The sequence below is a fragment of the Phoenix dactylifera genome, chromosome 4 (genome assembly GCF_051530095.1).
Source record: "Phoenix dactylifera cultivar Ajwa chromosome 4, Ajwa_hap1_PhDact_Kaust_v1.1, whole genome shotgun sequence".
Classification (NCBI taxonomy): domain Eukaryota; kingdom Viridiplantae; phylum Streptophyta; class Magnoliopsida; order Arecales; family Arecaceae; genus Phoenix; species Phoenix dactylifera.
The window spans coordinates 43,270,323-43,295,369 of NC_143193.1; the positions used below are offsets into that span (position 1 = coordinate 43,270,323).

General features: G+C 40.5%; 1 protein-coding gene across 4 annotated transcripts; it reads right to left on the minus strand.

The window, feature by feature from the left end:
- Positions 1-12,258: 12,258 nt before the first annotated feature.
- On the minus strand, positions 12,259-24,936 carry LOC120113078 (mitochondrial inner membrane protease ATP23-like). Of its 4 annotated transcripts, none has more exons than XM_088719963.2 (5): positions 24,573-24,935; positions 24,319-24,443; positions 15,915-16,052; positions 15,685-15,768; positions 12,259-12,741 (listed from the first exon to the last, which is right to left on the minus strand). In XM_088719963.2, the coding sequence occupies exons 1-5, from the start codon at positions 24,691-24,693 to the stop codon at positions 12,661-12,663; spliced, it is 549 nt and encodes a 182-aa protein (XP_088576089.2). In that variant the 5' UTR covers positions 24,694-24,935; the 3' UTR covers positions 12,259-12,660. The 4 variants fall into 4 exon arrangements, with proteins under 4 accessions (XP_088576089.2, XP_038989727.3, XP_038989729.3 ...); XM_039133799.3 differs by lacking the exon at positions 12,259-12,741 and adding an exon at positions 13,379-13,721 and having other exon boundaries at positions 24,573-24,921; XM_039133801.3 differs by lacking the exon at positions 12,259-12,741 and adding an exon at positions 13,728-14,098 and having other exon boundaries at positions 24,573-24,934.
- Positions 24,937-25,047: the final 111 nt, after the last annotated feature.

Below are 25,047 nucleotides of genomic sequence, written 5' to 3' on the forward strand. Positions count from 1 at the left end.
TCTAAGCAACAAGCTGAACTTTGCAGACTCTTAATTCACATTCTTGAAAACAACATTGGACTTTGCATCAAGTCATCTGTACTGTGAGGGATTGCATAATGTTTGATCAATATTGCAGAACTTTGTGGATGTTTCTTAAATACAAGACTATATTCACACTTATATGCAGGTGGCTCGTAGCTGTTACCAGCACCCACCAGAGAAAAAAAATACATAAAAATTAAAATAAAATAAAATAATCAGGCTTTTCAAGCTCGAGCCGAGGCCAACCCGCACTACTCCCACCATTGTCTCATGGTTCTGAATGTAGCTATGGAATTCCTTGTATTGCCATTCATTCTTCCATTGCAAGGTTGGACTTTGGTTCCCATTGTCCATCTATATCTACATACTTATGTCTATACTCTATTGAAGGAAAATAGGCACCCTTTCATTCAAAAAAGAACCAGGAAACTAAGCCCCTCACAAGAGAGAACCTACCAGATATAAACTCAACTAAAAAGTAAGCAGTAAGTGCGGGCCTAAAGTGCAGAAAGATAGGATTACAACAAAGGCAATTACGACTACACCAGAAGATACTTCTTAGCAAGGATTGTTGAACCGTTGCCAAGAATTATATCGGTCATAAACTGGTTCGGTACAATATACAGATACGATGTGTACTAGTATGTACTCTACTGATCCGACGTGTATCAGAACTAAGGGATCCAAGTTTCCTATGCCTTGATCTAATCTAGAAAGATTCTCGAATCCAAATTTTGTGTTTCTTGATCTCAAATATGATGATTTGGTTATTTTAGATGCAAATCATCATCGATTGAGAGATGGGGAGGCTGAAGGGCCTTGGATCTATAACCTTCAAGAATGTGTAGTTAATGAGATATGCTTACTAGAACCAAAGCGAGGAAGAGGGAGAGGGGAGAAGAAAAGAAGAGAGATAGACATGCTTTCCTAGGCTACGGACAATGCCTCCCTCAAATCCAAGCCCCCAATCCCTCAATCCAACCTAGAAAGGTCCTCTAATAGAAACTTCTTGATCTCAGGTCTGACGGCTTGGATGCTTTTTGGTGTATATCATCATCAATAGGAGATGGGGATGCTGAGGGGCTTCAGATAGATGACCTTTAGGAATGACTAGTGGACGAGCAATGCTTTTCAGAACCAAGTGAGAGAGAGAAAGGGTGGTGAGAGAGAAGAGAGATCAACTGGCTTGGGCCACAAAGGATACCTCCCTCGAATTTAAGGCCATGATCCCTAGATCCATCCAAGAAACATCCTCAACTCCAAGCAACATCCAAGAAATATCCTCAATTCCAAGCTTTTTGATCTTAGATCTGATGGCTTGGTTTCTTTATGGTACATACCATCATCGATTGGGAGATCTAGAAGGGTCTTTAGATTCGATGTGGACCACTTTGGCCACTACGGATAGAGTTAGGTAGAGTCTAGGAGAAAGATCCATCACATTAGGAAACCGAGTCGCAAGCGAAACTTTCAAGGGGCTTAACATGGTCATACAACGTCCGATTGAGATGATCTTTGTTTTTTTTAATTGGGGCAACCATTTGAAATCTACGTCATGATGCCATGCCCTTTAGGAGGCGGTGCCAGTAGCGATTAAATCCAAATTGCATCGTTTGGGGGCTAGAAATGGGCCAGTCAAACTAAAAATTTTCTTTTCGGGTAAAACTTTGATCAAACATATTTCAATCCTATAAGAATCAAATAGAATAATAGAAGACAGAGTATATGTAGAAGTCGAGATCTACCTTCTGCAGAATTTTAGATTTTTCGAGTTTACTTTTACTAATCATGTCTATTTTAGGAAAGAGAGTCCAATTAAAACAAGATGAATTCGACCCAAATTATGTAAGGATGAACCTCACCATTATAAATATAGGCTGTGTACCTCAATTTTAAATGGTCAATAAAAGAAGAAAGAATAAGTCCTACTTTCACAAGTCTTCCATCTTTTTTTTGAGAGATTCGAGTGGAACAGATTAAGAAATTTCTTCCTTCTACCTGATTGGATCAGACCAGAAGGTCGAGAGGCTTCAGATCCATGACCTTCATGAAGGAACAACAAATGAAGGACGCTATCAAGGGGGTAGACAGGCAAACTCTTGATGGGAGGAGCATCAACATTAACGAGGCACAATCCCGAGAGACTATAGGTTCTGTAGCTGTGGAAGTTGCTATGAGAGTGGAATAGCGATATTTAAAATATTGGAGAAGGATAGGACGATAGGACGAGAGAAGAGAGCAATAAGGAGATGCGCTAGAAGCTTCAAGAGAGGGTGGAGTCGACTGGAAGTTTTGAGAGAGAGCGAGAAGTGGAGTGTGCCAATGAGGAGATGAATTGATGAGGAGATGAGCTAGAACAAAAAAATAAACTATCCCAAACCAAACCGAAGGGCCCTTTTTTACCAGTAATTGACCGATTTGGGACAACACACCCCGAACCAAATAGTTTGAGATGGTTGCTCGTCCTTGCTTCTTACATTTATATTTTCAGACTACAATAGGCCAAATATAACAGACAATAAAGGCAACAACTAGCTTGTTTAAAACACACCCACCACAATACAATGGGTGGCAACATAGACTATCGCTTGCCAGAGAAACCATTGTCTTCCATGGTAAACCAAAAACCGATTGCTCCTTTTGTCATCACAACCACCAAACATAATGACATGGCTACCTCTTATTGCTACTACTCCAAACAATTTTTATTTGCCATAACTCATTAACCAACGCTACTATTCATCATTTTAATTATTAAAGTAAGCCAAGTTCACTATTAGTAATACCTTGGTTCTCTTGAGAGACCTTCACAACCTAGTTATGCTTGCTAGCAAACCACCACTTTGAAACGATGAAATCCAGAGAAGAAAGTAGAAAAGAAAAAAGATGCAGGCCAAACCTACATCTAGTTATATCTCATCAGAAGGACCAGATTTGGCCTCCCTTTTAACCCACATCCTACTAGATGGTTGCCTCCTTTGCCATCATAAAGCCTATCATCAGAAAAGAAAAACACTATGAGCCTGTTTGAGAAATGCAGCAGGATTGGAGTAAATTCTTGTTGAATTCATGGAGTAGATAGTCTATTTAGGTAGGGTCCATATCAACCCTATACCTTTTAGCTCAAGTTCAGTGGAAAAAAAAAACCCTTCATGGATTCTTTTTTTCTTCTTGTAGACCAATATACCTATAGATAGGAACTAAGACAGGCGTTTAGAAGAATACAGGCTTAGTAGACCATCATGCCTGATTTCTATAGGAAATCTTGTCTGATCTTACTGAATTTTCCAAATAGGCCCTAAAAGGACAAAAAAAGAGGGGGAAGATAAGAGAGCAGGGAGAAAAGAGTGGGAAAATGGAATAGAGAAAGTGAAAAAGAGGGGAAGGAAAATCAGAAGATCAAGCCGTTGAGCAAACACAAAAAATTTAAAAAAGTAAGAGAGAAAAAGGAGCAAGAGAAGAGAAAAGGAAAGAGGAGCAAAAAGAAGGAAAGAAGGGGAAAAGAGGAGGGAGAGGATGGTCAATAAAAGGTGGGCAAACAACAAGAATGGACTAGGGTTAGAAAGATAATAAGGTTGCTACTCCTCTTAAGATAAAAATCAATGATGGCCAATCGAATTAAAGATCGATCATGGTTAAAAATGCTTAGAGATCAAAAAATTGCATCTTTTGGTAGTCCCTAATCTATAATCAAGTTGGTGCAAAAATAATGGTTAAAATGATGTAAGTCCACCATATTTTGCTATGATTTAAGTATTACAAATATTAGTTTTCAATCTATATATTTGAACATTTGTAGATCATGATATATCTATAAGATGGCTTCTCAATTTAAATGCTTTATCATGTATTTTAGAATAGTAATAAATGAAAATCAACCATTTGTGTGTCCACATAATGTGTATGTTAGAGACTACTAAAATATGTGATTTTTAAACTCTAGATATTTTTTGTAATATAAATCACAATTAATATTATGGATTTTTAATTGGATGCTCCATTTTTTATTTCGGACTTGAGAGGAAAAGTAAACTTTTCTCCTAGAAGAAGCGTGTATGTGTATATTCATCTTGAGAGAAAAGGGCATCTACTCCTCTCAATTTTTAAAACAATAATATGTCATCCAATAATAAACATCCATTAAATCCATTAAGTAAAATGGATCTTTATTAATCGTGATCTATGCCATTAAAATGTGTAGAAATAAAAATCACTTATGATATGAAATCATATTTTATTATAATCTAAGCATTAAAATTTATTGATTCTTAATCGATGGCATTTTATATGTTTAGATCATGATCAATAAAATAGATTTTCAACTGTTATATCATATATTTTAATGAACTAACATAATGGAAACTTTTCATTTTGGTATTCATATGATTTATAGCTTAGAGACCAACAAAATATATGCCTTTTGATTTCAAGCCACTTTAATAACGTATATCATAATCAATTTTTTGGATTTACAATTGGGATGCTCTACTGTTAAATTTGAAATTGAGAGTTGATACCATCTCCTCTGGAAAGGAGCGAATCCATACACACACACACACATAGAGAAAGAGAGAGAGAGCATGGGTGGGAAAAATTGATCCAACGCACAAAACCTAACCCAACTTGATCCTATTTAGATCGGGTTGGCGTCAAGAGTTTTTAATTAGTGTGGGGTATAAGGTAGATTTTTTAATCCAAACTTCAAATGAGTTAGGTAAAGCTTTGACCCGACTTAGATCATTAGGCTAGAGTTATATTTGGATTGAAATAGTTTATGTTGGGTTGAGTCATCATCTTGGATAAGAATTTTTTAAGTGGTTGATTTTTTTGATACTAATTATTTAAATTATTTTAAAAATTACTAAGTCGGTAAGAATTGCAAATATTTGATTGGATAGTTCTATTGGGGATAAATTCTTGCAAGATAGAGTATGTCTGTTAGGTCCCAGCCCGTGAGAAGGAGAAAAAGAAGTTGGAATGGAGATAGTTGATTCGAAGCCTCTCTTTGGGTGAGAGAAAACCCTCACATGTGTCCTCTACTCTGGGTGAGAGAAACCCATCCACACACTCACAAACCCACGTAAAGAAAAACACATAACATCCAATGTACATTGGAAATAAATATAAAAAAAATAACTCCTCTCCATGTTTGCTCACTCAATCTCCCATTTATCCTCCCGCCATAACTCCTTGATAACTGACTTGTGAAAGGTGACTTGTGAAAGGTTGGGCCTTCACTTCATCAACTCATTTTTCCATATCTTCACATGGGATCTGGGTGCATGGCATCCACTTAACTCGTTCCCCACGTCCTCGCGTGGGAGCTAAGTGCATGGCGTTCGCTCCCAATCTCGAATGTGCTCCGCTTTCTTTGTCTTCGCAACAGAACTATCACCGGAATGATTCTTTCTTCTGCAAACCTGGCGCTGCGTTTCATGTGTCGACCACATGGTCGATGGCTACCAAATAGCAGGATCCATCATCCCTCCCCCCTTCGGCCAAAATCTTGTCCACAAGGTTTGCTTTCCAACGATAATCTTTGATGGTTGCTGGCTCCATCGCCATGATAGTCGACTTTGCCCCCGCTGGGTCCTTCCACATCCTCCACGCGATTTGCTTCTATCAGATAGGCATGTGGAGTCTTGCACCGATGCATCGGAGTGAACTTTTTATTGCATTTGAAGTAGAGTCCTCGTTCCATCGTTGCTGCATCTCCTTCCATGATATTATCGAATCGGTGCTGGAGCGAAAAGCCGCGATGCAGGAGTAGATGAGTTCGATAGTCCACTGCTATGGGCTGCTTTTTGCTTTTGCTCCAGCCTCTCCTTCTGCAATCGAGCAATTGTAATTGCTTCCCGCAGGGAATGGGGTCGTCTCATGCATACCTCCTTCATGATCCCTTCCTTGAGTCCTCCGATGAAAGTGCCAAGGAGTGCGTCCTGTGGCCAGTCCCGAACTCGGTTAGCCAACTTCTCAAACTCATGTTGGTACTCCCTCACTGAGCCTTGTTGCTGAACATGGGAGAGCTTTTCGTTGAAGTTCACATACTTGTTGGGGCCGAATCGAGCCAACAACTCTCGTTCAAACACCCTCCAAGTGATGATGGCTTCTTCATCCTGGTATGCTTTCCTCAACCACTGCCACCAGTGGTTGGCCTCCTCGTCGAGATAGAATGAAGCATTGGTCACCCATCAGTTGGCCGGAACTCCTTGGCCATCGAAATATTGCTCCGCACGGTCCAACCAGACAATTGAGTCATCTCTAATGAACCGTGGAAAGTCCATTCTCGGGTGTCATTGGGTACCTGCATACTCCTCCACTCGCTCGATACCTCCTCCTCTTGGTGAAGCTGGTAGTGGTGATGGCTGCTCGGATGGCGGTTGTGGCTGTACGGTGATTTGGAGATGTCGGACAACCTCCAAGACCTCAGTAAGCCGCCCATCCACCCGTTCCTCCAAGCCATGCAACTCATCTTGTAGGGTGCTTAGCTCGGCTTCCATCCGCTCGATCCTCTCCTTGTTCGTCATGGCTCTGATACCAGATGTTAGGTCCCAGCCTGTAGGAAGGAGAAAAAGAAGTTGGAATGGAGATAGTTGATTCGAAGCCTCTCTTTAGGTGAAAGGAAAACCCTCACATGTGTCCTCTACTCTGGGTGAGAGGAACCCATCCACACACTTACAAACCCACGTAAAGAAAAACCCATAACATCCACTGTACATTGGAAATAAATATAAAGAAAATAACTCTCCTCCATGTTCCCTCACTCAACCTCCTATTTATCTTCCCACCATAACTCCTTGATAACTGACTTGTGAAAGGTGACTTGTGAAAGGCTGGAACGTCACTTCATCAACTCCTTTTCCCATGTCTTCGCATGGGATTTGGGTGCATGGCATCCACTCAACTCGTTCCCCACGTCCTCGCATGGAAGCTGAGGGCATGGCGTCTGCTCCCAGTCGCGAACGTGCTTCGCTTCCCTTGTCTTCGCAACGAAACTATCACTGGAACGATTCTTCCCTCTGCGAACTCGACGCTGTGTTCCACATGTCGACCACGCGGTCGATGGCTACCAAATAACGGGATCCATCAATGTTAGAGTCAAATGTTTAATTCAAATAAATGATGGGTGGAAATAGGTCGAGTGGTCTTGACAGATCAGGTGGGTTGGATCGAGTATAGGCCAAGCTTTTGTTTGTCGTTGTCCTTGCCGAACGTAACCCGAACCTGATGCAACGCATTGCGAAGGGGGGGACCTAGTTTTAATCCACTTTTGTGATCAATGAAAATTTTTAATCTGGATTTGAGTCGAAGGGGGCAAAAAAGGGTTCAGTTTGTTTCCTGCCTTTGAGAGCCAATGTATTAAATACTAGGCTGGAAGCAGTGCAAACATAAGAGTTAGGCTACTGGGGCCAGCATTTTCCATTTTTTAAATGGTTGTTCCGTAAAATGTTCGTTACAACTGATTAATGATGAGTAAACATCCTTTTCATCCCTAGTCCAATTCTTTCAATCAACATCAATGATGAGATCAATATTTAAGTTTGAACAATTTTGATGGATCCCAGTCAGAGGAAGGAGCTAGTCGAGAGAGAGAGAGAGAGATGGTTTATTTACTCCTCTCTTCGGGTGAGAGAAAAATCCATGCAAGCAATGCTCTACCTTTTTCTTGAGGTGAGAGCAACCCGGTTACAACAAAAAAAGAAAGCAATACTCAGAACTCAACTATCTCCTCCTCCTTCCCAGCTCTTAATCTCCTCCCCATGATGTGATACCCGAGCCTTCACTCATTAGCACCGTTCCCCATATCCTCGCTTTGGAGCATAGCTACTACCTTTCTTCCCACGTCTATGTGGAAGCCAAGCCATCGTGCGTCATCACCATTCCCCACGTCCTCGCTTCGGAGCACCTCTACCGTCTTTCTTCCCACGTTCTCATAGGAGCCGGGCCATCATGTGTCAACACCGCACCCAACGTCCGCGCTTCGGAGAGCATGCATGGTGGTTCTTCCTCCTCCATCCTCGCGATGTGGTTCTTCCTCCTTCGTCTTCACAACATGGCTATCAGCGGAGCCATGTGCATGGCCCCTCTTCGAGAGCCCTCCTACTTCCCACTTCATCGTGGTAGACTCCTCCATTTTCTCCTACGAACTAGGCATGGAGCTGTCAAGGCCTTGGCTGTCGAGGTGGCTATCGAGGTCATGGCTGATGGTGACCAGGTAACGTGGATTCGGCCTACGGACTTGCTGAGGCCTGGCAGGTTTGGGAAGCTCATCACCCCCATCATCCCCTCCCCTTTCAAGCAAAATCTTGTCCTCAAGGTTCACTCCGGGATACTGCTCCTTCATCAATTCATACTCTTCCCAGGTGGTGTCTTCTTTAGGCAATGAGCGCCACTGTACGAGGATTTCTTCTGTAAGCTTTCCTCCCTTGCGGACCCATCGGTAATCCTTAACCAGTTCAGGCTCGAGCATCAAGTTTCCGTCCTCTTTTATTGGTGGTAGATCAATACAGGGGGTCTGGCCTTCTCCCATTTTCCTTTTGAGGAGCGAGACATGGAACACCGGATGGACTTTAGCAGTCTTTGGTAGTGCCAACCGGTATGCTACTGACCCTATACACTTGGTAGGGGCCGAAGTACTGAGCTAGCTTTTGGTGAGCTCATCGGAAGACAGTCTGTTGCCGATAGGGAGGAAGTTTTAAGTACACCCAATCTCCTTCTTCAAAGATAACTTCCCTTCGCTTCCTATCTACCTATTGTTTCATGTGGTTCTGCACCTTCTCCAAGTTTTTCTTCAGCTCCTTCAGCAATTGATCACGGTCGACCAGGTTTTTGTCGATCTCATCGACGGGTGAAGCTCCTTCCATATACTGGGCAATTGAAGGTGGAGCTCTCCCGTATAAGGCTTGAAACGGAATCATCCTGGTGGTCGAATAGAAGATGGTGTTGTACTAATACTCCGCCCAAGCTAGGTTGGCCTTCCATGACTTGGGAAACTGACTGCATAAACATCTGAGGTACTGCTCCACACATCTATTCACCACTTCAGTCTGGTCGTCCGACTATGGATGATAAGCTGAACTCATCTTAAGAGAGGTCTCTGGAGTTTGAAGAACTCTTGCTAGAAGGCGCTCACAAACACAAGGTCTCGGTCACTCATGATGGACCGCGACATCCCATGTAATCGGCTGATTTGATTCACAAAAAGCTCGGCCACCCCCTTAGCAGTATATGGATGGGAGAGAGACAAGAAATGAGCGTATCTGGTTAGCCGATCAATGACGACTAGGATCACGTCCTTGCCCCTGGACCGCGGTAACCTTTCAATGAAGTCCAAGGAGACGTCTTCCCAAACTTGCATCGGTGTTGGTAGAGGTTGCAGTAACCCAGTCGAGCCTGTGCTTCATACTTATACTGCTGGCAGACCACACACTCTGCTCCAAACCTTTGAATATCCTTCTTCATTGATTCCCAGTGAAAGGCTTGAGATATTCGTTTATAGGTTCTCAACACCCCCGAATGATCGCCGATCTTGGTGTTATAGAATTCCTCCATTAATTTGGAACACAGGGATGACCCTGGTGGAATCAGAACCTTATCCTTATAATATAAAATTCCTTCCTTGAGTCGGTAATCTTTCATGTGGTCTAGTGCGGCGTCAAGCTGCTTGAGTTGGCTTCGCAAATAAGAGTCTGTCAATGGTGCAGCAATGATCCCGTAGTCCTTGACGAACTTCGGTAATACCCCATCAGCTCAAGAAATCCTCGCAGTTCTGTCACTGAAGTTGGTTGTGGCCATTCTAGCATAGCTCAAATCTTCGTGGCATCCACCTATACTCCCTTGGCTGAAACAATGTGGCCGAGGTACTCGACTTGCTGTTGCCAAAAAGAACATTTGGAGGGCTTGAGGTAAAACTGATGTTCAACGAGGATCTTGAGGGTTTCATTCAGATGAACTAAATGCAATTTCCAAGTTGCACTGCAGACCAAAATGTCATCGAAGAAAACCAAGACAAACTTACGCTGGAACCTCCGAAAAATTGAGTTCATTGCTGCCTGAAATGTGGATGGGGCATTGCACAGCCCGAAGGGCATTACCAAGTACTCAAAATGTCCATTATGGGTGCGAAAGGCTATCTTCGGAACATCATCGGGGTGAACACGGATCTGGTGATAACTCGATCTAAGATCGAGTTTGGAGAAGTACCGTGCTCCATGAAGTTCATCGAGCATGCCGTCAATGGTTGGGATGGGGAACCTGTCTTTAACGGTGGCCGCGTTGAGTGCTCGGTAGTCTGTGTAGAACCTCCAGGTTCCGTCTTTCTTCTTCACTAGGAGCACCGAGGAAGAGAATGGACTCTGGCTCTCCCAGATGATCCCAGCTTCCAGCATGTCAGTCACTTGTCTTTCTATCTCATTCTTCTGATAATAGGCATACCGGTAAGGTCGCACATTGATTGCTGAGGTTCCTTCTCGCAAGGGAATTCGGTGGACGAATTCTTGCTCCGGTGGCAACCTTCAAGGCTCTTCAAAGAGTGCCGAGTACCAGCTCAACAACTGCTGGCGGTCCGTTGGCTGTTCGTCCTCAGTTGTGGGTTGGTGGTTGCCCCCATCTTTGACAAAGACGGCGAACAATTGGGTCTTTCTTGTTACTTCTCGCTGCATCCCTTGGTGATCTAGAGCTTGGGAAAGTCTAAGGGATTATCCAGATAGTTCACACTCCTGGCCGTCCCACCGAAATTTCATTGTCAAATGCTTCCAATCACAGAGCACCGGGCTGAGCAGGGCGAGCCATTGTATACCTAGAATGGCATCCAGCCCTACTATTGGCAGTGTATAAAAAGTCACCAAGAACATGTTGCCTTGCAACTCCATCTCCACCAGCTGACACTTCGCTTGGCTTTGGAGAGTTTCCCCATTCGCGACTCGGACCCCAAACTTCTTGATAGCATCCACCGAAAGTTGGAGCACTTGGGCGACGCGATCACTTATGAAGTTGTGGGTCGACCCGCTTTCGATGAGGATGGTTAGCGGATGTCCTCGGATATGAGTAGTTACTCGCATCATCTTCGGCCCAATCCATCCTGTTAGCGCCTGTAGAGAGATCACTGGTTGCGCATCCTTTTCTGCTTGGTCTTGGCTGTATGGGTCTGTGTCACCATGGCTGGGTCCTCCCGACTCCTCCTCGCGGTCAGCTTCAATCAGATAGGTTGGAGAGTCTTGCACCGGTGCCCAGAAGTAAACTTCTCGCTGCATTTGAAGCAAAGCCCTCGTTCCCATCGTTGCTGCATTTCCTCCCATGAGATGCGTCGGATTGGAGTTGGAGCAGAGAGCCGTGGTGCAGGGACAGACGGGTTCGGAAGTCGTGGGACTCTGACTGTTCGTGATGCAAGGCTACGGGCTGCTTTCCGCCTTTGTTCCAACCTCTCCTCCCTCATTCGAGCAATCGTAATTGCTTCTCGCAGAGAACTGGGTCGTTTCATGTGTACCTCTTTCGCGATCTCTTCCTTGAGCCCTCCGACGAAGGTGCCAATAAGCGCGTCCGGCGGCCACCCTTTGACATGGTTAGCTAGCTTCTCGAACTCCTGCTGGTATTCTCTCACTATTCCGTGTTGCTGGACGCGTGAGAGCTTCTCGTTAAAATTTACATACTTGTTGGGTCTAAACCGAGCTAATAATTCACGCTCGAACACCCCCCCAGGAGACTACGGTTCCTTCGTCTTGGTACATGCGATGCTGCCACTGCCACTGGTGATTGGCTTCCTTGTCTAGGTAGAACGAAATCTTGGTCACTCGCCTGTTGGCTGGGACGCCCTGGCTGTCAAAGTATTGTTTAGCTCGATCGAGTTAGACAATGGGTCATCCCCAGTGAACCGTAGAAAGTCCATGCGTGGATGGCGTTGGGCCCCTATGAGTTCCTCCCTTCCATCGAAGCCTCTATCTCATGGCGACGGTGGAAGCGCTACGGCCTACTCGAGCGGTGTTGGTGGCGGAATCGAGAACTGAAGGTGGTGGATGGCCTCCAAGACTTCCGTGAAACGCCCCTCCACATGTGCCTCCAAGCCGCGTAGCTCCTCCTGCATTGAGCTCATCTCGGCTTTAAGGTGCTCGATTCTTTCCTTATTCGATATACTCCCGGCTCTGATATCAGTTGATAGGTCCTAGTCAGAGGAAGGAGTTAGTCGAGAGAGAGAGATGGTTTATTTACTCCTCTCTTCGGGCGAGAGAAAAACCCATGCAAGCAAAGCTCTACTTTTTTCTTGGGGTGAGAGCAACCCGGTTGCAACAAAAAAAGAAAGCAATACTCAGAACTCAACTATCTCCTCCTCCTTCCTAGCTCTTAATCCCCTCCTCATGATGTGATACCTGAGCCTTCACTCATCAGCACCATTCCCCACGTCCTCGCTTCGAAGCATAGCTACTACCTTTCTTCCAACGTCCACGTGGAAGCAAAGCCATCGTGCGTCATCACCGTTCCCCACGTCCTCGCTTCAGAGCGCCTCTACTGCCTTTCTTCCCATGTTCTCATGGGAGCCGGGCCATCGCGCGTCAATACCGCATCCAACGTCCGTGCTTCGGAGAGCATGCATGGTGGTTCTTCCTCCTCCGTCTCCGCGACATGGTTCTTCCTCCTCCGTCTTCAAGATGTGGCTATTAGCAGACCCCTCATCAAGAGCCCTCCTACTTCCTGCTTCATCGTGGTAGACTCCTCCGTTTTCTCCTGCGAACCAGGCGCGGAGTTGTCAAGGCCTTGGCTGTCGAGGTGGCTATCAAGGTCATGTCTGATGGCGACCAGGTAATGTAGGTTCGGCCTACGGACTCGCTGAGGCCTGGCAGGTTTGGGAAGCTCATTGCCCCATCAAATTTCAAATCAAAATATGGCCTAGTCAAAACAGATGGAGCACTGAGCCAAAAAAGAAGAGGGAGTAGTGTCTTCAGTTCCAACAAGAAAATTGTAATGGATTCTGAGTCGCACAAGATAGACATTAAACAGATCCTCGCAATCAGCTTTTGCATTAACTGGCCAGAGCCTTCCTACATTGGCAATAACTTCAGAGCCAAATGCTCCTGTCATCCAACAAATCAGACAATAATACCATAAAAGCTGTAACACTGGTTTCATAAATAGTTGTTGGTCCTGCCTTAACCACTCTAAATAGCAGCACCATTTTGATTAGAAATTTAACATGGCCTACAGCTATCAGAGGACATCATCATGAAGATCCATGGTTTCTGATTTGACATGGCCATTTATAGGATTAATTAGAGATGCTTGCTGTTTGTCTGACAAATCTATGTCACAAAAATAGTTTTGCTTTCTAATCCCATAAACTAATTTTCAGCATTACAATAGCATCAATCCAATAAAACAATTTTATTGGCAAATGGTTTACATGAAATTAAACATCACCGCCTGTAAAGTAAAAAAAGAAAACAGGCATAAAATTAAATGACAGGTGATTGTTACAACATAAAAATCCAAAAATGGAGGGGATCTCATTGGCATGAGAAGGCAGCTACCCCTGTGCTTCCCTGGGGGAAATGTCGGCAAACTATTTCAAGGTTTTATGGAGCTCTTTCAAATGGAAAGGTATCATTGTAACAGATATCCCAGACAGCCCCAATGGCATCTCTTGCAGCTGCATCTGAGCAGTGTGGATTTTTTTGGACAGACTTCAGAGCACGCCTTTGCACACATTCCTTCAGATGCCCCGCAACAGAAGACGACAGTAAGTAGAATACAATTAGAAGAACCATTATAGAAGTGGTGCTGAAAATAGAAAGCAAGAGAGAGAATTTGGATGACCAGAAATGCTCTATTGACATGTTGTATTGGAACTTGGTAGTTTATCAAAAAATGAAAGTGAAGACTGAAAACATGATAAACAAAGATGGACCTCCCTGCTGGAACAGGTACAATTGACAAAGCGGTTTTCAGTTCACCACAACACCTGAAGCCAGTTTGGATGCCTGCATATCTAGTTCAAGGATAAACCATGTGGACTGAAAGTGAGGAATCAAGTAGGGGTAGGGAGAGAAGAAAACATCACCATGTAGGATCTTGAGAGTTGCAAGTCCTGAAAAAATGGGATACTGTAAATTACAAATCTAAGGACCTGATTTTTGAGGATTCTGTGATTGGGGACTTCTCTGTTGCGACTCCTCTCACATCCAATGACCCTCTAAACTTTTAACAAGAAAGGATTTATCCAATAGACAAGACACACAACCATCCAAATAGGCCCTTAGTTTCCATGCTCAACAACAAAGTGCTGAGACATCTATTTTCTTAAGTTGCAACACCTATCTGAACTTAGACATAATATAAAGTTCAAGAAAGGAGTGGGGTATTTTTTAAGGCATAATACATTGTTCGAGAAAGAAGTGGGGCAGATTGTAGAAAACTTAGACAAGGTGCATGTACATGTAAACTAAACTCCAAGATAAGTACCCAACAACAGCAGGCACAAGCTCTCTTCCTGTCCACTTTAACGGTATGATGACCCAAAAACAAGAGAAAACTTTTAAGAGCTTATCAACAGGCATACATCAATTAGCAATATCTAGATCAAAGTATAATCAGTTTTGAAATCAGAAATTGAGCGTTCCAGCTAGTTCACTTCTATGTCTATTTAGTACTCAAAACAAATTTCTAATGTATGAAATCATGTAGGATATAACCCTTAAATACGATTCAAAGTCAGACCATGATAGATGCCTCAAGGCTAGTTGTTTAGGCTCTTACAATTGCAACATACAACTAAGATATCTTTTACAATTGTGTTAATTTTTGAAGGTAGTAATAATTACAACAATGAGATATTTCGCATCATGAAAAGAAAGCAATACAGAATTTGAAGTCATACACTAAAGGGTGCAGATGAATCAGAATGGTTCTGGATTTGCTTAACACCAATCAATCATGATTGATAAACATCACTAATTCTAGGGCCAAACCTAATGACTTGAAACATGGATCATGTCATGTTGGAACGGATCATTAAATTATCTCGAATCATGCTGGTGAATCTCTCTTTTATTAAAAAGCAAAGACAGAAGAGTCAGTTGAATTAGTAGGTCTGATCCAATTTTATACAAGTCAAACTGCACAAACCCCAACATAAATTAGCTTGGATTGACTTCTTTCAGGTTGGACCAGATTCAGGTTCTGAAGGATCAATTTATTGAGGGCCTGCAATTTATTAAAAACAAGATACGAAGTAGGTCAAAAGTATAAAATGATTACCCAGTTTTCATTCATACAAGCCATTGCGTTGAAAAGACTTATGTTGACATTGGATATATCCTTGCTAGGGATGAATAGTTGAATAAAAAAAAATCATACCAACCCAAAAAGCTGGGATTATGCTCACTAATTACAGTTACGGTCATATTCTTTTCTCAGAGAGAAATATCTGCTCTGATAGTAACTCTTTCCTGAAGGCTCTGAGGGACGGGCAGAAGAATACAACATGCTTTTAAGTAACAGATCAGCCATTATCATGAGTATTTCTTTATCTGTTATCCCTATTGTAGTTCTAAGAGGTCCAAATTAACACAATCTATGGTGATATGACAAAGTTATGCACAAAGTATGGTGATATGACAAAGTTAGGCACAAAGTATGGTGATATTCTAAGTTCTAGAATAATGAAAAACTCACTTGTTCATGACCTCGTATTTTCATAAATCCTCGCAGCAATTCTCGTTTGTAATGGCAATCCCCGCTAAGATGATTAGCTCGAATCTGGATGAATAAGTAAGAGAATATATGAACAACCTCAAAACACTTCAATTTAAAATTATTTAAGGCATTGCTCCTTGCACTTAGTCTTAGCAAGTAACAAAATCAATTGTCAAGTAAATTCCAGAACATGTATGAATTTCGTGGACCTCAGAGCAAGCATGGTGAGCACAATTTTTCCAGTCCATGTTCTTTGCACGGCAATCATCACAAGCATGGATTAGCTCATGAATCAAAACTTGATTGATCTCATCTTGGAAAGTCATATGATTACAACAAATAGTTATCTGAAATAAAAGAACAGGAGGGTTAGTCCATTTAAGATGCTCACCATTAGAACAAAGTATTACAGAGAAACTTAAACAATGATACGGTACAATTCTTAATTCTGATTTTTAAACAATTATAGACAATAATTACCAGTTAGAACTACTTAATTTTTCAAATAGAAAAACTATGAATCTACTAATAGAAACTAACAGAACACACAATACAAGTTAGTAGTTGCAACACAAGCACATGAATATTGTCACCCTATCAGTGTGACCAAAGAAAAACAAAGCAGGTAAAGCCAAGATTTTCTGTCTCAGTACTGAACCTTGTACACGTACCTTACCTATACGGGTCAGGTTGGTCCAGTATGCCCTTATACAAGCACAAGGTACACTAGGACTTTAACAGATCAGTTATTGGTATATCAAAATCTGTATCAATATTTATTCAACAGTTTTGAATATGAATACGAATATGAATATTAAATGGATGCTATAATTAGAATACCTATTTATCTAAATGGATACAGATGCAAATAAGATATTAATCATATTTATATCCGTGTCAAATGGATATGCATATAAATCAGATTAAATAACCGATACAAATTGGATTTTTGAGCAAAATTTAACAATGACAATTATCAGATTATAAAATGTGGGCATATATATTTTTTTAAAGGTCAGCTACCTTGCATGGAGAATTTATAAATTAAAAGCCTTCTTCTTGGTCACCAAGAATGTAAGCTCATTAATTTCAATGTTAGGCAAACATCCATGCACCTCCAAAAAAAAAAAGTTTGCTCTTTTACTAGCATATTAAATATATGGATATCCATCTGAAAACTTTTTAAATATCCAGATATCGGAAGCCGAATCTCGGAGTCTGATAAACTCAATATCTGGTCCAAGTCCAATTTAAAATAAACTTAGAATCAGTATTTATATCCTTATCCGAAAAAATTTCTATCTCCATATCTGAATCCAGTTGCATATAGATTTTTTTGATCCAAATCCGACCCAAGCCAGATCCTAATTCAGAATCGCTCAGATTTTATCCACTTTCAGTCCTATGGTATGCTATCCAAGTCAAGATAGCAGCTGTATACCATGCGTCTATACAGGGTCATATTGAGCCCATCTACTATCCTAGTAGTCTACGGCGTTGATACAGTATGCCTCGTATCCATTGGTGCTGAAAGCCTTAACATAAACTAGGCCAACATTTTCTACTTCAGTAAAAACATGCTAAGAGATTTTTACTGTTCCTTGGCTCAATGTTTGTAACCTAAAAATGTACCAACTTCCCTCTATCAATTCTTGCCTTCAAGGATTCTCTGTCCAACCAAGAAGTCTTGCAATTTCGATATCTCACATAGACTTCTGGTATCTTTTAGAAGGACAGTAGGTGCAACTAGTAAGTAGTAACAGTTCACGTATCAATCATTTAGTGTGAAGCAGGATAACTATTAAGTTTCTTAATAATTTCAGTAAAGTATGAGTTTGTGACAAGTCCTCTTCTTTTTTCCTTAATAAAATGCATGCTACATGAGCTTTTTCCAGCAAAAACTTTTTAAAATCAACTTAGTATCATTCAACATATTTATATATTTTCTAAGTGTTTATACATATGTATACATATATATACCAAACATACATATGTATGCATGTATGTTTAAACACTTAGAAATATGTATTTATGAATGTAATTATACATATACCATATGCATGCACGCACGCATGTATGTATATATGCATGCGCATATGTATTTATTTTCTATGTATGTCATTGCTTATATTTTATCCCACAATTTACTTTACATTCCTTTATCCATAAGATGAATTGACTAAAAAAATCCTTGTTCACGTGAAGGAAAGAAGATGACATGCATTATCATATCAATATCTTTATATCTTTCTAATGTAATTCTAACATGTCTCTTCTTACTGTTTTCTTGATAAGATGATTATATAAAATTTTATCCACATGATGGAAAGATAAATATATTATCATGTTGTAAGCCTTTCTAGCACTCCTTAAGAAAACAAGTAAAAAAGAATAATTAATAAAAAACATGTTTCTGTCTAGACTGAGAAACCAAGAGTAGTGCTATCATCTCAGCCATTATAAGATATCAATGAATTCATAAATTTGTTTTCAACATTATTATCTAGAAAAGCTTATATCGGTTGATGCGATAAAATGTATCTATTAACATGGTATCTTAGTTTTATCTTAGCCCAAATCTTACTTACATGGGAAAAACTTGTCATAAATATCTAAATATCAACTTGGTTTGGATTTTTGGCAAGTTCAGTTTATATGAACAAAAAAAAAAACGTTACATATGTATCATATGACTAGCGTTGGTGGAACCGTCCAAATCTATTCGGCTTAGGGTGTATCAAGCTTACCAATGGCCAAGGTATGCGGTAGGGGTACCGGTCGCCTACCAGAACCGGTAGGGTACCGGTATCGGACCGGCGAACAGAGGGGCACTGCAGAAGGAAAAAAAGAGTTCGCGAGCGTGCGCACCCACGTTAGAAGCCACAGAGTGGCTTAAATGCCACTTTGTGGCATTTGTGTGGGTGTGCTGCCCGCACGGGCGGAATCATGCGCAGGAACCGCGCGTGGGCACGGTTCCCAGTGCGCAAACACGCTGCCCCAGTGCGAGGCCCGGTTCGCCTGGTATCGGGCTTGTACTGGTACGAATCGGTTCGCACCGGTACAATGGATTTACCGCTCAGCTCCGACGGGGCCGAAACTATTTTCCACCAACCAAACCGGACCAGCTCGGTACAAGCTGAACCGGCCGGTACGGGCCGGTTCAGCATACAATGCCGATGGTAGACCGGGACGGTTCTATCCTTCAAATCGAGAAACTGGCGAAGGAGAGGGAAAAAGAAAGAGAAAAAAAGAGAGAGAAAGAGGAGGATGGAGGAGCCGATGGAAGGCCAGGGAGGGTGGCGGAGGCCGGAGCAGTGGACTCTGCCCTTCGGTTCTTTATTTCGTTCCAAATAGAGGTTCCAAAAGAGGCCCTTTTTTATTTCGGATGAATCACCCTTTTTTATTTCGAACAAATCAAGGGAACCAGGGGGCGGAGCCCCTCCTCCACCCCTCTGAAGCCCTTCGTCGGCCGGTCGCTGCCCTCCCTTCCTCTCTCCCTCCTCCCCCTCTCTCTTTCTCTCTCCTATTCTCCCTCTTCCCCACCCTTGACACGATACGCGCTCCACTGGTCTTCTCCCTCCCTTCCTCCCTCTCCCTCCCTCCCCCTCTTTTCCTCTCTTCCGTTCTCCCTCTCCCCCGCCTTTTTTGCTGTGTTGATATAGAATGTCACACAGGTGTATTGAACATGCTGCTAGAAAACCGGTATGGGACATCGGTACTAGCACAACAATCCTCGATCATATTTGTAACTAATTGACAGCAATATTAGTGCTATATTGAATAAGTTAAAAACCATATCTTCAACACTACTTTTAAATCTCAATGTCATTTCAAAAATTTTGAGTTTCTACAACATGCTTCAATTTTTTATAAGTACTATGAAATCTAACAAATATCCCACCTTATTTTTCTTTAGAAATTTGTTTTTACATTTGTTCTGAAAAATGTTTGACTTGTGTTTTTCTAATGAAAATTATGAAATCATAAAGCTTTTTAACTTGATATTTTTGAGCTCATACATACATTCTTTTTAAAACTTCTTCTATATCTGTTTAGTTCCATTTGAGCTTTCTAATAAATGTTCCATATGGAATTTGCACAATTCTTTTACATTGAAAAACAATACCATATTTGAAATATATCTGAGCCTTTAGCAAGGTAGTATATGTGGACCTTCAGTCGAGTGGTACATTAGGCCCTGTTCAAGTTATCAATAAGTACATATCTAACACTCTGGTTAGATGATATATGCAGCCTCATCCAAATTATTGATAAGGACATTTATGGATGCTTAGGCAAGTGTTATATGTGGACCTCCAGGATATATGTAGCGTCATGCAATTTACTATTGAGGATACATACAGTCTAGTATGTATTAGCAGCAACAAGTTATAGGGTCTTGAAGGAATAAATGAACTTTAAAGAAAATGTGATCTACGTGAATTTACTGAATTTTTTATATAAATTTTATGTGTTCAAATCCTTTTATAGTATCTCAGTCCTTAATTTGATATGTCATTACCATTTTCTTTCATTAACTCTTCACTTGAACATTCTGCTGACTTTGATTTATGCGCTATGTCCTAAAAGCCATTTGCTTACAACATAAACTTAAATTCTTTTAATTGTCGCAAAGTAATTTAGTTGCATAGCTTCAATTATCATCAAACCTTTTCAGAGTGGCTGGTGATGATTGGAGTGGGCATTTTGAAAAGGAATTAGTTTTTGGAGTGCCTTTCTGGGTCTGGGGTTTGCTGATGCAGCAGTGACAAACAACAACTTAGCGCAGTAATGCCCTACTGTTTTGTAACTCATAAAGGTGTTTCGTTGGGTATGATAAACTATGTTAAAGTTTGTCATACAGTTTTTATCTAAGATCTAAGATTCTAGATATGCTAGATTTTATCTACGATCAAAAGTTCATCATACAGTTTTAGTAGTGCTCTATTCGACATATGATGGTTTAAGTAAGGCGTAATACGATTGCTACTTCACCTATATTTGATCAACTATAGTAGTTGTACCTTGAGATTTAAAAAAGTATAGTCATAAAAAAGTGTTGAACTTTTCAAGTTACATGATATGTCAGTCTTTAGAACATCAAAGTGGATTCAAAGATGCAACCTTGTTAGTACATTCAACTTGCTTGCATGCTTCCCCAACCACTTTCAAGTTGACTTCTCTCACATCATTAATATCCACATAAAACTAAAGCCTTGCTAGCAAGACCACAAATACAACTTATCAACTGTCGTTAATCATCAAGCTAATCATAATTGGCATCCCATGTATGCTATTAAGATAGGAATCAAACAACAAATCATAGATGGGAGCTAGATCAGATCAAATCATGTATCAAATCGTAGATCATAAGATTTTTCTTGATTTCTTTCGAAACTTTTTATCACATAAAAGAAATTCAAAAATCAAAACTTAAGTCAACTATAGAGTAGACAAATGGAGAATGGAAGGTCCTACATATAAAATGTCCAGTTTCCACCATCATAAGCCTATAAATAGAATGTATAATGAAACAAACATTTTTGTCTACTTATTCAAGATGTTTATATAAAATATATCAATCAATTATCCTTTTAGGTAGTTGTTTTATAAACAACAAGGATAAGATTTAAACATATGGTTGTAAAATATGTTATTTTCCTCCTTACTCCATGAACCCAACTATAAATTTGCTAATTTTACTCCTCAATAATTAGTTATTATTGATAATTAATTTATAAGCCATGTAGCCAAATAAATTATAAAGGCTTCTACATGATTTCATATGTAAATAGCATAACCAATGTGGTTCTTATGATCCATGCACTGTGTTGTCCATGATATCAATCTAGATCCTATGGTACAAATTGATTCTGGTCTAAGGATGAGATCTAGATCAATTGAAGCCACTTCGATCTATATCATAAGATCCAGCTCGCAAATAGTAAGTTTTTAACAAAATAGACCCCATAAAAGGGAAGCATGCAATAAGCTTTAAGTCTTGAAATTTATCGATTAATCCTATGGATCACTTTGCATGATCCTATATTTTTCAATCTAAAATTATGATGCTTTACTCATTTGAATTTCTTCCTAGATTACAATGTAATAATAAGACTGTGTTTTGGACTATGTTAACCCATAAAAGAATAAGCATATGCTTTGAATTGCTTCCCAAACTAAAATGCCAAAACAAAATCATTTTCTTCATTACAAACATTTGCTTGCTTGCATAATGTCTTTTGCTATCTTAGATAGCCTAGAGAACCTTTAAGATAGCTACATCTTCAATGAGGTATTGAAGGCATGCAAATACCTTGGGAATCAGTGACTTCCTTGTGCACCATGTCAGCACTCCCTTCACACATTTATCACATAGCAATGTCAGCTTTCCCAAAACACCCTAGCGAATCCTTAGGCTCTTTTGTCAACCACTATATAGCTGGATTCTATAGACAATAGATGCTTTTTTTTTCCTAAAAAGGTCCAGCTTCTATCATAAGGTACAAAGACTAGTCTAAAACTTAATATCAAGATTTGACAAAACTACTAACAAAGAAACCCGTGCAAACCAAACAATCTTGCAAAAGATAGCCAGCAAAATGAAAAGAATTCTGTTTTTCCGCATGAGATGAATCGTGCCACCTTTATTAGCAGACTATCTCAACCTTTAATCATGATAAAATCATGTGAAGTGATCACAAAAAATTGTGTAACAATTGACCATTGAGCACTTTGGTTGGCAGCAATTTGGCTAAATATACAAGAAGTACGAACCTACCACATTAGGATATCGTACCAATTTATGACTTAGAACCATGGACCAATATCCTAGAAAGAAACTGTAGTCTTAGGTGTTTCTTGCTTTGACGCTAATTGAACTAAAAACGAGCAGCACAGAACAGCATGAAGACCAGGTACCCTAAAGTGACATTGTTACCAAGAGCAATATACAAGCAAGAGCACCAAGCAAAAAAGGAAAATATTATACAACAACAAATCTGTTTTTTATTATGATAGTTCACCAAGTTTCAACATTTAAATTACCCAAGAGGCATTTTAAAAGTATCAAAATATGAAGTCTGCTTTGAAATGATCTAAACCTTCTAGTTTTTAAGTAGGCTGCACCTTCAAAAAAAGATGCAGAAATAATGAAAACAAACAAAAAAAAAAGAGTGGTAAATTCCAGCCAAAGTTGATCATAGGCTGGGCCTCGGGCCTAAACTCTATTCATTTTTAATCGGGCTTCGGGTCGGGCCTATGTAAAATTTGACATTTTCTATGCCCAAGCCCGGCCCATAATTAGCTATGATTCCAGGTCACATCTGAAATTTTCAACTCCATGCCAATGTTCCTTCTATTAGGTCAGATGAGTTTTTTGACTGAAAGAAAGTATTTGGGAAGAGTAGATATATGATTAACTTATGTAAAGAAAGCATATAGAAAAAGGGCAAGAAGATAAACAAAGAGAAGGATAAGATGAGGAGAAAGACAAAATAAAAGAAATTATACATATCTTGGCAAATTGTGAAGTTAGGCTTGATTTTGAATAGAAATAGTGGTGAGGGACAGAGTTTTCAACTGGCCAATTTTTTCTGGATCTGGGCACCATCTGATTTGATAGTAGGAATACTTATGCTAGAGGCTTCTACATGGTTGCTAGTTTAATCCATTATCATCTAGAATTACCAGTGAATCTTCATTTTGATCAGCAGAGGTGATTTTTAAGTAGACGATGTGAATTAAAAAATCAATATGGCCAATAAATAAGGGAAGCTACGGTAAAAGATATGGGGGATAGTAATGAAATAACTGTAACTCTCCAAAAAATAAGAATATATATTTTTCAGACATATAACAAATTAAGATAAGCATATCAGGTTATGTATGCATCTGATATGAAGAATTCATCATTTAAGGATCTGATTGGTTAGCTGATATCCAGTTCCCTTGTTAGTTCCTCAAATATGTAATCATGTGCAGAATACAATTAAGTTGGTGAAGATAACGTCATCAAAAATTTTGCCCTCATCCACTACAACTCCTGTTCATCCAAAGCTACTCTTCTTCCCCATAGTAATGCCCCTAAATCCTTAACTTGGAATATTCTAAAGAAATAACAAGGGAGCCTTTTTCTCTTTTGATAAACTGTATCTTAGACTTCAATTAAACAAAAAAAATGCATTCCACATGTTGACTAAACTTCCCACTGGAAGTCGATTAGAAGCACAAATAAAAATAACACTAATTTTATTATGTTAAACAAGAACTAAAAACTGCTTGCCTTCTGTACATGCCATCCATGCCAGAACAATGTCAGATCCACCATTGCATCTTCGGTACATGAAAAGATAGAAGTTTGCAATACTAAGATCATTGTTTCAACAACAATCCAACATCAAGTCTTATGCTTCGATGAACATGAATTAGGTAACCTTCATCCACTATAATCGAAGCACGAATTCTACCAGCTTCCCACCCATAATGGCCAACCCCTCTTCATAAAATGTTCAAAAATCGGTTCCCTCAAAACTATCAATAGAACGAGAAAATTCAACAAATTGACAATGAAGGAACAAAGGAAGGATAAAGAAAGAGGGAAAACGTAAATACCCCACGCTTGCTAGCATAACCGCCGGCAGAGCCTTGGTCTCTGCAGTTGATCGCCAGGAGAAGCCGCATCCAGACGGGGCAGCCAGCTTTCTCCATCTGCTCCCGGAGAATCCTCACCGTCGGATCTATATATAAAAAAAAAAGAAAACCAGCACCAATGCATATAAATTATTTGTCGAAATGCCAGCATCTAATCCATGCTTCAAACATCGATGGACAAGAATAAAAGAGAGAGAGAGAGAGAGGAGTTGTACGTTTGAGGCCCTCGCGGATCCTATCTGTGCACTCCTCCTGGGACATGCCGGCGTTGGGGTTGTTGGTCTCGTCGCTGGTGCTCGCGGAGACGATGGGCACGGCCGCGGCCTCGCCCTCCATCACTGCGTCAGGCTCTCTCCGGCGGCCGCGAGAGGAAAGAGAAAAGAAAGTGTTTTTTTTTTTTTTTTTGCTGTTTTGTTTCTTCAAGATTTTTCAGGGTTTTTCTGTGGAGGGCGAGTTTAGCACGCGCCGCGCAGGTTGCAGGCAAGCCTCGGACACGTGTGACCGAAAAATAATTAAAAACTAGGAAGGAACCGCGCTGCGGTTTTTTTAATACATACTTCTCATATATATAAGCGGTATTATCAACTTTCGGCCCCTACTTATATGGTATTTTGTCTAAGAGAGGTAGTAAAAGAGTTAGAGATGTAGAGCTTTTTCTTTTTTATGTCTGAAATATCTTTATGAGCTCAT

Coding starts and splice junctions, on each gene's coding strand:
- LOC120113078 (XM_039133799.3), bottom strand. CDS start 24,693: ATGGAGGGCGAGGCCGCGGCCGTGCCCATCGTCTCCGCGAGCACCAGC. Junction 24,444..24,572: donor GATCCGCGAGGGCCTCAAAC/GTACAACTCCTC, acceptor TTTTATATATAG/ATCCGACGGTGAGGATTCTC. Junction 15,769..15,914: donor CTCACCATGCTTGCTCTGAG/GTCCACGAAATT, acceptor TTATTCATCCAG/ATTCGAGCTAATCATCTTAG.